This window comes from Diorhabda sublineata, chromosome 9 (genome assembly GCF_026230105.1).
Source record: "Diorhabda sublineata isolate icDioSubl1.1 chromosome 9, icDioSubl1.1, whole genome shotgun sequence".
NCBI classification, from domain to species: Eukaryota; Metazoa; Arthropoda; class Insecta; order Coleoptera; family Chrysomelidae; genus Diorhabda; species Diorhabda sublineata.
The window spans coordinates 14,553,466-14,570,604 of record NC_079482.1 but is presented as its reverse complement, the minus strand read 5'-3'; the positions used below and the strand labels follow the sequence as shown (position 1 = coordinate 14,570,604).

The 17,139-nt window shown below is 31.5% G+C and overlaps 1 protein-coding gene across 2 annotated transcripts in view; it reads left to right on the top strand.

Moving 5' to 3' along the window:
- The first annotated feature begins 442 nt into the window (after positions 1–442).
- LOC130448610 (cocaine esterase-like) overlaps positions 443–17,139 on the top strand; it is a 49,067-nt gene continuing 32,370 nt past the window's right edge. The window contains exons 1-4 of one of the 2 annotated variants that reach the window (XM_056786041.1): positions 443–670; positions 726–863; positions 12,214–12,384; positions 16,721–16,874. In XM_056786041.1, the coding sequence (XP_056642019.1) occupies positions 617–670; positions 726–863; positions 12,214–12,384; positions 16,721–16,874 (517 nt within the window). In that variant the 5' untranslated portion in view covers positions 443–616. The remainder of the gene's footprint in view (positions 671–725; positions 864–12,213; positions 12,385–16,720; positions 16,875–17,139) is intronic. The other variant, XM_056786039.1, reaches the window with a different exon arrangement.

The following is a 17,139-nucleotide window of genomic DNA, read 5'->3' as shown; positions in this document are numbered from 1 at the left end:
CTGCAGATTACCCTAATGTATTTATTTACCCAACCAATACGAATTTTCATTTGAATCAACTCTTTTGAAAACGCAAGTATTTAATACATGCGCTTTGCTCAATATTGAACCTTTTGAAGCTAATATTTTTCTCGAATTCGAGCTTCTATTGTAGGCACGTTCAGACTTCTCGGTTCTTAGCGTAAGTCTATATATGTGATGTGATGTGATTTGCACTTTCAAAAAAATATTTATAATTGAAAATCTTGGTCTATGCTGCTTTTAAACTTCTATCGCAGTTAGTAGAACTACTCTTCAGATTTAGATTTTTCACTCCAAATAATGATGTTAAAAATATTGATTACATTTTATGAGAATGATCATAATTGAAAGAAGTAAGATACCTATTTCATGATATTTCCAAAATCCGATTGTTTGAGGATCTCTGTACTGTTCCTTACAGAATATTCTATACATCTGGCAACGGCGCACCTTCAATTTGTGTGTGTTGACTAAAAATTCAGTTTGAATACTCACCTACTAGAGTGATTTGGTATTTTCATATTACATTGTTCAACAGGGAAATATAGATATATGAATTTATTCACAACTCTTGTTTTTCAGTGTGATAATTATTATGTGTAAATTTGTTATTGTATATTTGTACCTGTATTCCTTCGTGGTTCTGGGAGTGAGTTAAATATTTTCATAATTTAATTTGAATATTAAACTAGTGATTATTTAAGATTGAATTAGGACCAGTATTGGAAATTTTAGATGGCCAAATACAAGGAAGAGTTGAGAAAAATTCAAACGGTAAAACATTTCATGCTTTCGAAGGTGTACCCTTTGCGGTTCCACCTATTGGTGAGGAGCGATTCACAGTGAGTATCTTCTTTTATTGCAAATTAAAATATTCATATTTCTATAATAAATAAGTAATATAAATTTCTATCATAAATCAAATAATTCTCAATATGTTGTTTGATTAGTTCACAATTTTTATCTTATTGATTTGGAAATGTTGATAAGAGTGAATTTTGATAGTTCAAATAATAAATTATAATATACATATCATTTATAAATGTATGTTACAAAATATATATTATGAGAAAGATAAATTTGCAGTAGGTATAAGCGTTTCAACTTACAAAAAACTGTCATCAATCACATGGATTTCAATTTACTACATGCTTCTCTACGATTGACCAAACTCAGTGATATAAAAAATAATGTATTCTATTCATAGGCGTCACACAAACTGATTAATAAAAATTAATTTAATTTCTAGATTTCTTTATACTTGTTTTTGCTTGTGGTAAATCATATTTCGGCTCCCTTCTATTTTAGCCACCAAAATACTCAAAAGGTAGTGTTGGTATTGTTTTAGTTTATCGATTATAGATATTTAGGTTTAGAGGGACTTAGAGCCGATTTATTATGTGAATCAATTAGTTGACGCAATGTTCACAATTGTTTGAGATTGGATTTTGAAATAGGATTTTGTTGATTATTGGCTATTATCCTCCCAGAATTATCGTAAACAAGAAGTGTGGACGACGAAAAATTCAGTAGAATTCATTGAAAGAAGTGGTATTATTCCAGAAGTAAAACGGTGCAAGAAAAATATTTGATATTACTTATTTTTCTGCACAGAAATATTGATACATTGAATCAGATATTAAAGGACAAAACTGCATTTGATATGAATTACTTAAATCATTATATTTAAGATAGGGAACGTGGTTCCAGACTTTCACGCCAACTAGTGGCAAGTATCCAAAACAGTTGGCATCATGTATTTAATTTAAACATACGAGATTTACTTTTTAATACTTACACATAAAATAGATCTAATTTTTTCAATAATGCCAGCTTCAAGAAAAAATTGTTGTTGGATGTAATGATACATCACGTCAAGAACGTGAATTCGGTGCGGAAGTGAATTTTTTCGAAATTTCCAAATGGCGTGCTAAAAGCCTAATGGAAAATAGTAAAATGTAAACAGTGCATGAATGCAGTAAAAAATTACGTGTAAGTACAATATTAATTAAAATAAAAAAATCAATTGCATCATTCAATAAAATTATTGTATTTAAATGCGAAATTTGTAAAAATTGATCATATCTTATGTCTGTTACTTAACCTTTTATTTCTTTCCTTCGATTTCAGAGAAATACTGAGTATCAAATAAATACAAACGGATTTGTAGTATCCATTTTGTAAATAATGAAAAATTAGACCATCTGTAACATCCATCTTATGTTCCTTCGATTTTTCCTGGATGTGAAAATATAAAAAAGAACATTCAATCCTTAGAACGTTTCCAAAGAGTCACAAAACTTGAAACACAGACCACATTAATAAATATATTGTACGTGACAAAAATAAATAAATAACATAAACATTAGAAAGACATTACACACAGTAATGAAGAACATGCAAGTAGTGTTGAAGAACATGAGATTTATATCCATGTTTAAACTCTTTCGGTGAAGCCTGTGCAAGGGAGCATGTGTTATCAAACAGAGATAGTCACAAACAGAGCTTATGTAGATTTTGAAATTTGTTTTGTGATCTTAACTACCATAACTATTTAAGAAGTAGTACAGGTAGATGTTGCATTAAAAAAGAAAATTGGCGCAGCTAAAGTACCACTAATGAAAAATGTTCAAGATTCGAGTGATCTAGTAACTATAGACCTTGGAAAATCTTGTCCAGGTTTTCATGAACTCTCTCCAATTACTACCGACGAGGCAATGAGCAGTTTAACAGGTGCGACATTAGCAATTTTTTCATGGCTTCTAACTATGTTACCTGAATGTATAGCCTCAAAAGTAGACAAGTTTCCTGATAAAATTAAACAAATTGAAGACGGATTTATCATTTACTTCATGTACACATGCAGTAGTTAAATATTTTGCTATAGAGTTTTATCGTTTAGCCATCAAAATACATGCATCTCTACCAAAATCTTTCAAGCGGCATTAGCCAGGCACGTGTGTGATAATTGATTGTACTGAAGTTCAAACTGACGTACCACCGGAAGTTAATCAAGAATTATTAACGTATTCTGAATATGAACATCGTCATTCTGTCAAGTTTTTGGTGCGTTGTGTGCTAGATGAATTTATAACTGTCTTCATGATTCATTACAAACGATTGTGGTTTGGTTGATTTAATTAAGCTCGGTGACGTTGTTATAGCTGACAAAGAATTTCCCAAGATCAAAACTCAAGTCCAAAATAAAAATGTTTTCCTTATTAGATTAATTCACATCTGAAGAAGCTGACGAAACATATAACATTGTGTAAGGGTACAAATACAACGAGTAAATCAACAAATTAAGGACTTAAGAATTCTATCAAAAGTGCCGGATTCATTATTTCCTCGATATCGATGAAATTGTTATTTTTATTAGTGCTTTGATAAATGTACAAAATCCCTTGTCCAAAGTAGGAAAAGAAGTTTTTCAATACTGTCAAATTTGTGCTTATCTCTGATTATTAAATATAATTAACTATTCTCAAGATCAATGTGGTATTACATTTAGTCGATTGCAAAATTATTATAAGGTGTTTTTATAATTTATATCTAAAAAGTAATGTACCAATAAAAATCATCAATGGATTGGTACTTAGTAGAGTATTTAGCTTATAATTTTTGTATTTATTGGGTACACGTACCAATCACAAAACTTTCTATTAGTCACGTACTTTTGCAGTTGGACCTGAATTTTAATGAATGCGTTGTACTCAAATGTAGTCCATTTTCATCGACTTTTAGATATGGAACATTTGACTGGCTTGAATTATCCAAAACAGAAATTCCGCGGCAAGTATATGGATATTCAATTTATATTTCTATTTCTAAGTCCCGTTTGCTATACTTCATACCCATGAACGAGGATTGCATCCGAAGAATAGCTTAGCCACAGTTATTGCAGACAAATAATCACACCAACTTTGGATAGAATAACTGTTTATACACTTTAATGTTACATCCTCATTGTTTTTTCAGAACGTTATCGTTGCAATTTTAGTTATTTTTGGCTATTACATATAAGTCACAATTTTTTTCACATTAAAACATTGTCCTTTCAAGCTGTATCCATTACTAGCAGTTATTCGTAGTGCTCGTTGTGCAAACCATTCACTGCTTTGATTGATGAATGGTGGAAAGACTTAAATTTAATGCTTTCCTAGAATCATAACATATTTGTTTTTGTAGAATGCATGTATTGCCTTGATAACCATAACTTCCTGACTAAATATTACATTCAAATTTTTGCAATTCAAATATATTATAATTTATTACTTTTTTTGTCCTGGAGGTTTTCTTTAGCCTTAGTATGTGTCATTTCTAACATTGATTCCGCTGGTGTTATTACTATATACTCTTTCTTTTCAAGCTGTAAGATTTTTCGAAGCACTTAGAGATTCAGGCATAGTTGCTATTGTAAGTTTGATAGGTTCCAACTATAGCAGACAAAACTAAAGGAGTAAAGAGCTTAGACATACATTCACCTTTGTCGTACACTAGTAGTTGCTTTTGAATAAATAGGCTTGCCCCATTGCTTTGCTAAGAATGACTCGTTTTCAATGAGGATGTTTACGTAGAATGGATGCACACTTATTCCCAAGACCAGATTTACAGGTACAGACAGCGTCGATTTGTAGCAACCTGAAAACTATAATTCTGTCATTTTTTTTAATTAAAAAAATTTCCTAATTTTCTAGTTGTAATAAATAATAAAAAAGTGTAATAAATATTTTTTTGTTTTACTTTTCCGATACACTTGTCTGTGACACAACTTTACCGGTTGTGACAGTTTTAATTCTTTTCGTTTCTTCAACAACACCGAACACTTTGATTTGAATCATTTTTTGTCTATCTTACAGTTCTAGTCATGTATAATATTATTAATTACAGGTTCAAATCCATATTTTGTAATTTTTTCCATTGTTATCATTTTTTTAAATTTTTGTTAGCAGTAGTGCTGCCTCTATATTTCACAAACGATTCCTATTGTGACTCTCTTACCAAGTTCTAGAACAAAAAGAAACAAAAGAAATAAATAGACTCTCCTAGAAATTATTTAGAAGAAATACTGTAAATAAACCGCCTGCTACTAAATAAATTATATACAAATAAACATAAAACGAGTTCACTCATTTATAAAAAATGTAATTGACGCCGTTTGAATACGTCGATTTCTCAAAATTTCATAGTAGCTGGACAAGGCCGACCTATTGAACCATTTTGCGGTTCGTAACACAATGTGTAAATTTTAACAAGAAAATATAATTATTTCAAAATAAATTTTACAAAATTTTTTTCACGGTTTTTCTGTCAAATTATTAATAGAAATGTAGGAAAACGGAATTTTCGAGGTATTGATAATATTATTATTTTGAAATTGGAGGGTTTAAGAAAAAAGTTCCCACATCATAAATGATACGCAATATATTGTATACATTATTATAGCAATTAATTTGAATAGTAAGAAGAGAACAAAGCGAAAAAAGTCAATAACGGGATAAGGCAATATCCAAAATTTATGGAAAATAAATATTTGACTCATTGCATGAAAATAATCAATTGTTGCGGTCAGAGTCGGTGTCAGTTTCTTCAATATTTTATATTGTCTAGGTATTGCTGGGTTTTGGGTCTTCAATTTTTTCAAGCTCTTGCATATCTCAATGGTAACAGTATTCATTCAAAAGTTAGTTATACACAGTTTACAATAGAATACCACATCGGAAAGTTCACATTCTCTGTTTTTAAGTGTCTTATAAATAAAAATTTTCATGTCGAATGTGAAAAAAATTAATAAAATAATGGTAGATAAATAAATGAAACTATCCCCGAATACGGTGCTTCAAATTAATATAATTCCTGGAAGCAATGAAAAAGTTTCGAACATAATATATGTATTGAAAGGGATCTAAATTCACCTTAACAACATTTTCAGTGAAACATAATAGATACAAAGCAGTTATGTATAAAGTTAGACCAAGCTTAAATATATATATGCTAAAGGTAGAAAATGCGACTTACCGGAGGGATGGTTGCAGTTTTCCTTCAGTCTCTGAAGACGATAACTTGGTTATCGAAACGCGCGTTAGACAGTATAATCGTGAGTGTTGGTGTAGTTGTGGTGTGAACAATGTAATCAGTATAAATATTGCTAACGGTCCCAGAAATTTCAACTGTGTCGTATTGTTTCTTTTATGAAAGGGCTATGTGCCTCATTGCCGGATGCCACATGTTTAAAAGTAGATTCAGTGGAATTGCATCTTTACAACTACTTAATAAAAAGTAAAGTCTAGTATTTAAGGTTTATATAACAATCAAAGGTACCAAATTCAGGTGAAAATCTAGAAAACAAATGATGTACTTATTGGTCGCAAAATTTGTCAGGAAGCTAGTTGTTTTCTGCGAAGAACTTGAACCAGGTTTTAAAATTATTGAATTTCGAGAAAATCATCACATTCTATATCACCAAAATATGATTTCATATCATCATCGATTACAGCTCGATTTTACCTGTCTGATGGTTCGCAATTATTAGTAGGATGGCCCCAGATAGCGCTGGAGAATTTTTATCTACGGGAACCAAATAGAATCGCTGGTTGGAGTTGTCGAGTTCGAGGTTCGATTCAACATTCGTCGCGGCATTAGCCACGAAAGTATTTATTTTCTTCTTCTAAACGCACATTGAAATTCGAAACAATAAGATGTATTATGACATTCCAAATAATTTCTTCAAGTTGACTATTCGATTATATCTATAGCTAAAACAACTACATATTTCGTCTATAATTATTATGTGGACATCTTTCTTATCAAGTAAAACATAGTTCTTACATTTATTACGAATCGTCGTAAAGTTTGATGTGGATAAATTTCATCTTAGGTTTTCAGTGCTACCTCAATCAAATAATACGATTATAAACTCTTCACTCTACACATAACAAAATTCCATGATTGTGTTCAGAATAAAATCGTTATTATAGGTAGATGACACAATATCAACTTTTTAAAATTAGTAAATACGCAGATTTATCGACTTGATTTTTTTAGTTTGGACCTAAAACAAATAAGAATAATGTTTACTCAACTCATCAATAATTTTTGTCTGAATAGTTGTTGAGTTAGTAACACAAACATTTATCTACATAACTTTCTCAAACCCAGCAGGAGAAATGACAATATCAATACTCATATAATTGAAGAATCCAAACTACAAAATTAGTACAAATCGTTCCGAAATCAACGACTGCACTGTCTTGTTAGCTTACGAAATTACTAACCACTCGGATAGAATGCGCAAAGGGATATAAATAGAAGGATATTCTTGTTTACCACAATAAAAACGTGATAGTAGTGTTCATTGAATATTGTTACAAACAGAGCGGTGGTGCCAGATCTAGAAATGTTTAAGTAAATGATGAGTGAGATATTTTCTACTCCTATTTGTGATAGAGCTTCGAACGGAAAGGAGTTTTAACAAAGATTAAACATTTTCATATATTTCTTCACCTTTTTAAGTACTCTATGAAAGGAATATTTATATCTAATGCTCCTTAAAGTGACAATAGAATTGAAAAAAGTAGATTGCCAACAAGGTAAAATGGTCAAACTGTATAAATGAATTATAAAAGAATCACAGTTTATTTTTATAGCGAAGAGATTTTTTGACACTAATATTGATGTGAATAATATGAAAAAAGCGCTTTCCCTATTATCACCAATTTTTTTCTTGATATATTTTGTGTTGGTTTTGTTACGAGATATTTTTAGGCAGAAAAAAAACAATACATAAACCCGTATCAAATAAAGCAACTTTTTGTGAACTATTTCTCTGCGATTTTCGCATCTTGATTTGAGTTAGAAGATTGATGTGGGAAGTCCAATCAAGAAACGCATATAGATAGACAGACAGAAATATGGTGCTATAAAGGCACGAAAATGGCAACAAAGTTAGTAGTAGTCATAAAAAGCAAATTAAGTACAAAACAAGCCAAATATAGTAGGAGGAATATCAGAAGAATCTCTTATAAAAAGAATGAAAGAATGATACTATTGCCATTTATTTGTCATTGATAAGATAAATAACAATGAGGACGGATACAAACATACGATACAGAAACGTAAACGCTAGATAATATAGTATTGATTATGAATCCAACAAATGCAGAAATTAGAACGAAGTAAGTAAAATAGTTAAAATAAATATAAACAAATTCAAAAAATACAATCGTGAAAATGTAAAGAACACTAATGCAAATATAAAAAAGAAGCATATTTAAGACCCAAATCCAATAAAGCAACAAAATTCCTCTGTTAAATGAATAAAGTGATGATAAAGTAAAAACAACTAGATATTGTAAAACGTTACATATTGTAATGAAAATTATACTCACAACATAGAAAATATAGAATAATGCAGGGAAACCGCAACATTGAATTTGGACGAAATAGAATGACACATTCAAGAAAAATATAATAATCTATATTTATTCAAGCAAAGTTCAACTAGTTGACCAACTGATCACCAAGCACTCCACCATTACAGTTGGAGCTTTGGAACTAAATATCGGAAGATTAGTTGTCCCAGCAAACACCACCACCAAACATCACTAATATTTTGGAGATGAATACAATCATATTTTGGCACGAAGACAAGTTTACATCATATCAGTTTCTGAAAACTTTGAGATACAAACTTCAATAATAATACCTTTCAAGAACAATAATCATCGAATCTTTCTTACGACTGATAAAAGGGAATATTTTATATGCGAGCAGCCATCAGCACTAAACATACATGTAAACACCAGACCTCAACAGCACTAATATTAAATCAGAGATATTTAACTTTGCAGAATTTAGACACACTACCTCGTCAATCTAGATTTAACACATACAGTACCGCAGATGTTACTAAAGTTGCTCTCTCTGCTACAGATTGCTACATACACCAGTAATTCCCACAAATAAAAAACCCTTATCAAGTTCAACTGACACTGAGTCCTTGTCTTCTAATAACATCAACACACTTCCCCCCTCCAATTATCCTCTGAAAAATGGATCTGAAAACCCACTATCAAAAGCCCAGCAATTTACCAAAGACATCTAACCATTGTTTGTTGACAATCATACAATTTATACTGCCCTTGCCGATAGATCCCTCAAAAATCGATTCAAAAGAATCACGAAAAAACTGAAAAGGCTCTTAAAATGAGAAATACTGATATTGAAAATCTAACACCTCAGTCGTCCATGGGTGATGACTATATGTCTGAGAGTTCTATCCTTCCAATCAAAATCACAAATGGGAGTTTTTTTTTTTTGGTTACCACTACCTTAGATCCAACTTCTTAAGAGCTAGCGCCGGCACCTCGATATTTGTTTTTAGTGATTTTTATTCTATATATATGTTGTATATATATAGTACATATATATCATTACTCACTCCACTAGAAGCTATAGCTGGCACAGCCTGGGTCCCCCAAAAAGCACAATTTGTACCATTTACATCACTCCGAATTACAATATAAATCCAATCTTACTATTATAATAAGGATAAAAACAAACTTTTGAAAAGGGAATAACACTTGAAGATTTCCTAAATCATACTATTGTATGTATTGTGACCCTAAAAATACACCCTCCCCACCCGGAGAAACGCTAGATAGTCTTTACGAGGGCTATAATTTTCCAATAATCACTGAATATCGAGTATCTATCTACAATATTTTGGAAATATCGAAGAATCGGTAGCAGCATTCACTAACTGTATAATGTAAGGTGTAGCAATGTGCAATTGTAGTTGTGAAACTGCATTCAATAAATTTATGAAGACTGGGACTACCGATAACTATATATATTTCAGAAACCTGACAGTCGAAACAGGATGGGTGATAAAGCAGAGTAAAAAAGCATCTTTAATAACTATGTTTTCACGCTTACCTCTGATACACCTCAAGGACAAATGAAAGGCATTAGAACACAGAATAAAATTCCAGCGCTGATACTCAATGGTAACATTGTTACGGATAATAAAAAAATCGCAAACTCAGTAGCTACTCGTTTTTAAGAGAAACGCAGTCCCAATAACCATAATAATCCCCATTTCTCCAACTGAAATATTTGATCTTGAAATTCTGAATCTTCCATTCTCTTCCGAAGAACAAACCTATTCTCTCTTGCTGTGAAAATTTTGCCGCTCTTTTATAAATATCTATCACCGATCTCTTCAACTAAATTACTGGAATTATATAGCATCATCTGGACTAAACATCAGTTCCCAACGCAATGGTGAGACTCAATATCAAATCCCGTGATAAAATGATATAAACCATCAACAGATCTCAACTCTTATCGTCCCTTCTCTTAACATGTACAATGTATGTAAATATGTATGTAACTAATGGAAAAGATGATTAATAAAAGAATACTTTGGCACTTATGTAAAATAATTGATTCAACTCAGTCGGGATTTAGAACATACCGCAGTACTATTGAAATTCTTTCCTATCAACAGACATTCATTGAGACTTTCTCTTCAAAATACAGGATGCTGTAGCTGTTGCACTCGATTTTGAAAGTGACTTTGATACCCTATCAAAATCAACAATACTTGACTAACTGAGATAGTACAACTTTCAAGGTAACATTTTTCCTTTTATACAACATATACAACTGATAGATCATTCCAGGTGTCCATTAACGGCCAAATTTTCATGACACAATTCCAATAGGCGTAGGTACCCCATATCCCTAATCATCTTTTGTAGTGGTAAAAATAACCAAACCACATGTAACTTGATTCAGGAAGCGGTGAATCAACTTGGTCAGGAATTCCTTTTAACTGGTTGTTACTTCTAAACCACCAAATAAAAAATATCTTCTGATGTGTAAAACTCTACTTTATTTAGATGTCAGCTAGCAAATTATATCAAGCATCTATCGTAAATTTAATGAACCTCCCCATGGCTGAGACGACAACTGCTTCTCATGTCGTAAAGTGAAAAAGTTCTAGTACAACCCAATAATCCAGTTTATCTTCTTATAAGTCGTTTATCTAACACCAGTATTTCTGCCTTTAAAATTCAATCACTTTCAGCAATCCTATCAACCCTCATAACCAATATCAACCCATCTGAAATAGCCCCCATTCTTATCTTATCCTGTCCTTGCAAAAAGCAAAACTATAATATAATACGTATCTACACATATGCTGAACGATTTCTGAATATTATCAATTCCACTCAATATACTACTATTATCTATTCTATATATATATATATATATATATATATATATATATATATATATATATATATATATATATATATATATATATATATATATATCTTTCGCTAGAGACGCAATTCTCCAAGCCTTGAACTCCCTATCCCCTGGCGACAAACAGACACTTTCTAGAAACTTCATTAGACAAATATATCCAGTACAACCTATTATTGCAGATCAAGCTAGAAAAGAAGATTCCACGTCGAAGCTCCACAGTGACTCGATACAAATTCACAATGATCTCATAACTAGCATAAAACGTTCCATACCCGACCGATGGACAAATCACTTGGCAAGTTGAAGCACGAAGCTACATAAAATTCAACGGTCCATCGACTTCAAAAACCCACTTCCCAAGAATCGTAGAATCTCAGTTGTTGTACGCAGTCTACGTAATGGTCACTTCTGATCCTCTCAAATGTTAGCACCGCAAAATACCACTGACGGTTAATCACATACTAAAAATTTGTTCACAATACTGCAATAAACGCCGTAGCAACCAGCTAGGAAATTCGCTTAAAGAAAGTCTAAATAATGTGGAACGGTAAACATGCCTAAACCATTAATTAAAAGACATTAATCTATCTATATAATGTAATGTAATTTCTTAATGTGTGTAATCCAAACATTTAGTTAATGTTGAGGTGTTGTAGTTAAAGCTAATAATTGTATCATAACTATACAATGTGTCAATGATCTTAGTTGTCGAGACACCTTAATTTAAAAAAAAAATGTAAATACTAGCGGCCACATTTTTATAGGCAATCTGGTAGATATATATATTCTAATCATAAATATGCGTAAAAATTTGGATTATAACAAATACTCAACTGCTCTGAGTGCTCTAATGTAAGAGTATTAACTATATGTTAGTTGCTAATGTTTTAAACAAGGCATCTATTTATTTAATAGATTTCAAGAAAACTAGACACTTGTTGGAGTGGTGTTCTTAAAGCTGATGATAACAGTCATAAATGTGTGCAATCGATACTATTGAAAGATTATTCGGATTTTCCAGGAAACCCTTCATTTCATATAATAGGTTCAGAAGACTGCTTATATCTGAATATTTATTCACCCGCGGTAAGTTAATATATTATTCCATTATAATAAAAAATAATAAAATTATTTTGAGACTTCGTCAAACAGAACGTAATTTTACTGCAAGATAAAGCGTAAGTACGCTGAACCTTAGCTGCGCGTTATGACATTATTTTCTATTGTATCCAACTGGTTATAGCACGTCAAGTATTTAATAACCACGGAAGTATTTCCAACAACAATTACAAAAATATTACTTTAAAGTCGAAGTCAGTCGAAAAGGTTTTTCCAATTTGTGACACATTTATTTATTTTTTAAGATGAATAATTGTAGACTAAGACTAAAGCCTTTGAAAGAAGTAAAAAAAAGTAGTAGGACGGAATCAATTGAAAAACAAAGAGGATATGATTAAAATGGAAGAAAAAATAATTTACGGAAGATGTGAAACTTTAATGTTTAGCTGAAAATTGTACAAAATGATTGAAAGAGAATCCTTTTTTTGTATCTTTTGAGAAAAATTATCACGGTAATATACGGAACGTGTTTTATGTATGGAACGCCTCAATTATCTCGGAAACGGCTTGTACGATTTTTATAAATTTTTGTTCGCAAGGGTCTTGTGATTGTTGTCAGATATTTCCTTTTTCCGGAAAAATTATGAACTTTGTTATTTTAAATGGATCACCCCATATATTTTGTGTTTTTAGAAATACTTAAGAAATTCTGATTATTTTTCATGTAATATTCATTGTACCTAAATGCAATAATTTCGGAGTTATAGCTACATTTATAGAATCTCCACAACAAATATTGTACATTTAGATGGCTACGACTGAAAGAACTCATTTAATTTAAATATTCTTCGATAATTTATGTGCTAGTACAACTGGTGCAGAAAATTATTTATCCAAATCATGGCGCAAGAAAGCTTACAACAACTGAAGACAAAGTAGATCCACATTTGTGAAGTAGAAATATTACGAATTCTAGAAAACATACAGTAAAGGAGATTAGAGCAGATGCTCAAAATGTTGTCCATTTACTTCAATACAACAAGCCATCCGATTTTTAAAACTTTGCAACACATTTTGCAATTTCCCTGACTGCAATATTCATCTTATCCCTGTGGTAATCCTATCTTTTGATTCCTGAATATTGACAGGTTTTGTTTTATAAACGATGTTTTTTAAGTTACCCCACAGGAAATGATCTAAAAGATTCATGTCGAGTAATCGCGGGGGGCATTCGATAAAACAACGCCTTCCAATCCATCTTCTGCGAAAGACATTATTTAGGTATTGCCTTACCACACATGCATAGTGCAACACATCTTGTTGTAGCCAAATATTGTCGTTCGGGTTATTGTTAATGTCTGAAAATTCCTAATATGAAGTTTTTGTTAAATGTAATTGAAAATACTTACTTGGAGATCATTAGGTCTCAAACTCTTCACGTGTGTTAAAATCTGACAATACTTTATATGAATGGATTTTATTATCACGTGAAAGTTTCATAACTGATGGTAGGACACAAACATCTAAAGATTTGTCTGCAGTTTTTTCACGCCCTGATTTGGATAAATCTTCTACTGAACCTGTTTCGTTAAACTTTTTTACTAATTTACTGACAGTAGGGATTTCAGATAGGATATAAATTCTTAAAAATATTACACGTTTCTTGTCGACTTCTACTCCTATCGCCATATCCTAATATCATTAAAATATCAATTCGTTCTTTTTTAGATAAACGATCCATTGTGATTTTCAATACACTTAATAATTTATTGGAACGTCAAATTTGTAATTGTAGCAATCATAGCCACCTAAATGTATTATTTTAACTTCGGCGGAGATAACGCCGAGATAGGTATAGGGAACATTAGATGAAAAAAATAAGTATTTTCAATCGCGAAAAATATACATTTGAAATAACAAAGTTCATTATAAGCTGCTTACGGGGTAATTGAGGCATTCTGTCCATAAAAATTACTCTGTATATTTTCCATACCAAGAGAAAACAGAAAATTTGTCTTAAAAAGCTGATTATTTGAATCCAATTGAAAGTTGGGGTACTTCTTCGATATTAAGACAAAATAAGACAGAAATTAAAGATTTCAACATTAAAGCGAGTTATTGTTTTGATCGTAATTTTGCTATAAAATTTAGAAACTTCAAATGAATTGATCCATATAATATAAAAGGATCCAACACACAAAGAAACTTAGCACTTAGAATTTCCGTGTCTGAGATTCGCAGTTATTGGCAGCGCATCTTCTGTGTGATTTTTCTAGCGAATAGACAACATAATGATGAATGTGATCAAATGTAATAACATTCACAACTTTTGATATTGAGATGTAGTTGCCGGATATTCCTGGACGTCTTTTTGCAATAGAATGACGTTTTAAATAAGTTCTCTTCTAAACTGTAACTGAGATATTCTACTAATTTTTTACTATTATATCCACGAATTCTGAAAAGCAGCATCGATAATCCATGAAAAACCGGGCCACCACCATTTTTTTACGTATTACGAAGTGATAACAGTTCATATTTTGGTCCATGCGATCTGTATCAGCCTTACCTATATCTATAAATCAGCTGTGGTATGTGGACCACAATATTTTTCTTCTGTTCCGGAGAATATCTTTCCACATTAACTGCCGTTGTTAACCCATGGTAGATGGCGTAGTTACCACCCCATTATTTTTTCAGCGAATAAACATAATACGCTTGTATTATATAATAAGCTTGTATTAAGCTTGTAATAAGCTAGAATATGCTTGTATTAGTTCCTCTACTTCAGATTCTTTACATTGTGTATCTCCTCTTCATGTTGTACCGGAATCTGTGCTCGAGAAATGTTCCCTTTTCTAAATATCCCATCTGTCTCAAGAACTAAAATAAACTGATACTACAAAAAGTTGTCCAAAAAGTATTTTAATGCATTCAATTTCATTCAGACGTTCGCACAGGATTCTCGACATTTAGTTTTTGGATCTTTCCTTGATAAACATCGACATTAATCAAATAGCCATCAAAGAGTTTAGACATGTGACTTTATCGTCGAATCGAATTAGCTTACCACGAATAAATTGTTTCATTGATGGCTGTCCAAATACCTAATCTTACTTACATCATCATAATTGATGTCAGATGGTGGGACGAAGTTTTTCATACTATAATATTTCACAAGACTCAAAAGCTTTAAAGTTAGTGAATATCCGTATTATATAGTGGTAAATCTATTTCGCCTCATTCCATTGCTGATAAGCTCATTCTAAAGATATGGCTTTTAGTCCTAATAGTTTCGATTTGATGGGGCAACGTTATATCCACTATCACTATTGCAATACTAACCAAACATTGGATATCCTCTTCAGTTATATTGGAAATTTGTTTGTTTCGTCTCCAATTTATTTCCAGATTTAATTAAAATCTACTTATATGACATTTGCACGTAAGTTTTTTTGACATTTTTTTAGCTTCGTAGCAATTTGTAGCTCCTCGTCAGTACGATCTTCATTTACCGCTGATTCGATATCAACATCTTGAGTTGGATTGGTTTCAATCCTGGTACCTCTGAGAACTAATTCTGCAGGTTACCCGTTAAATGACGTATATCACCGTCATCTTCATTTTCGCTTTCTTCGTTAGATAAACAGCAAAGACTGGTAGCTCCACGTAAATATAGACGGACACTTTGTCTGATTCTGTTGATTATAGAAGCATATCTAGTTCAGTCTAAAAGGAAAACCACGCCTGAAAAAAGCAGCTATTCAATTGCCTTCAAATACTTTTAATTGTAGAAAACGAGCTTTACTAAAATCATTTTTTGATTGATATAATTATCATAGAAGTAGAAATGCGTTTTTAGCGACGTAGCTTGATATAATTATCATTATTTTGCATTTAAAATTTTTGTTTTTTGTTATATTCTCTTCCTTTCCCAATCAGTTCCATCCTACTATTTTTTTGTTTTAAATATTAACGAGTCTGGTCTATTAATATACTTCTTCGAAATATTCTCAAGACGAACGAAAGTTTGTATCGATAGTCAAATGTCGAAATATCTGGGCAGAAATGATAATATTCTCTATACTTTTTCTATCTAACGCCAATTTCCTTTCTCTATGCAAAAGTGATGGGAGGTATGGAAGTAATATTCCCTCCATATCTAATCCACTCGACATATTTGCAAACTCTTATAGAAATGGTTGAATCCATTTGTTTGAAATCTAGATTATGCATTGGGTTTATGTCGCTGTGACGTTCTGATTGACTAAGCGTTTAAGAGACATTGAAATGAAGTTTGTGAGTTCAAATAAATGAATCAATGAAATCTTCTATCCATCAATTGTTTTATTTTTTCATACAGAATTTAGGAAAAGGCGAAAATAATGAATTGCCAGTACTTGTTTGGATACATGAAGGCGCTTTTCAATATAAATCGAAGCAACTTTATAAACCAAATTTTTTCATGGATTTTGATATAGTCGTAGTAACTATTAATTACAGATTGGGACCACTAGGTAAGAATTGATTTAATATAATCACCAATGTCTTGAAATGTTCACTCAACTGTAGTATTCAAAAACTCAAAAAATATTGTTTATTCCAGTAGAGACATTTGATTGCCTCAGCATCAGTAAACTCATTTGGACTGATCATTAAATGATATGTATACGTACTTAACATGGTGTCGATTCCTGGAAGATCTATCACGCTTTCTGTTCCGCTTTTAATAAATATCTCTGAAAGTAGTAGTTGCTCAATACCTGACCATTAATTGACCTT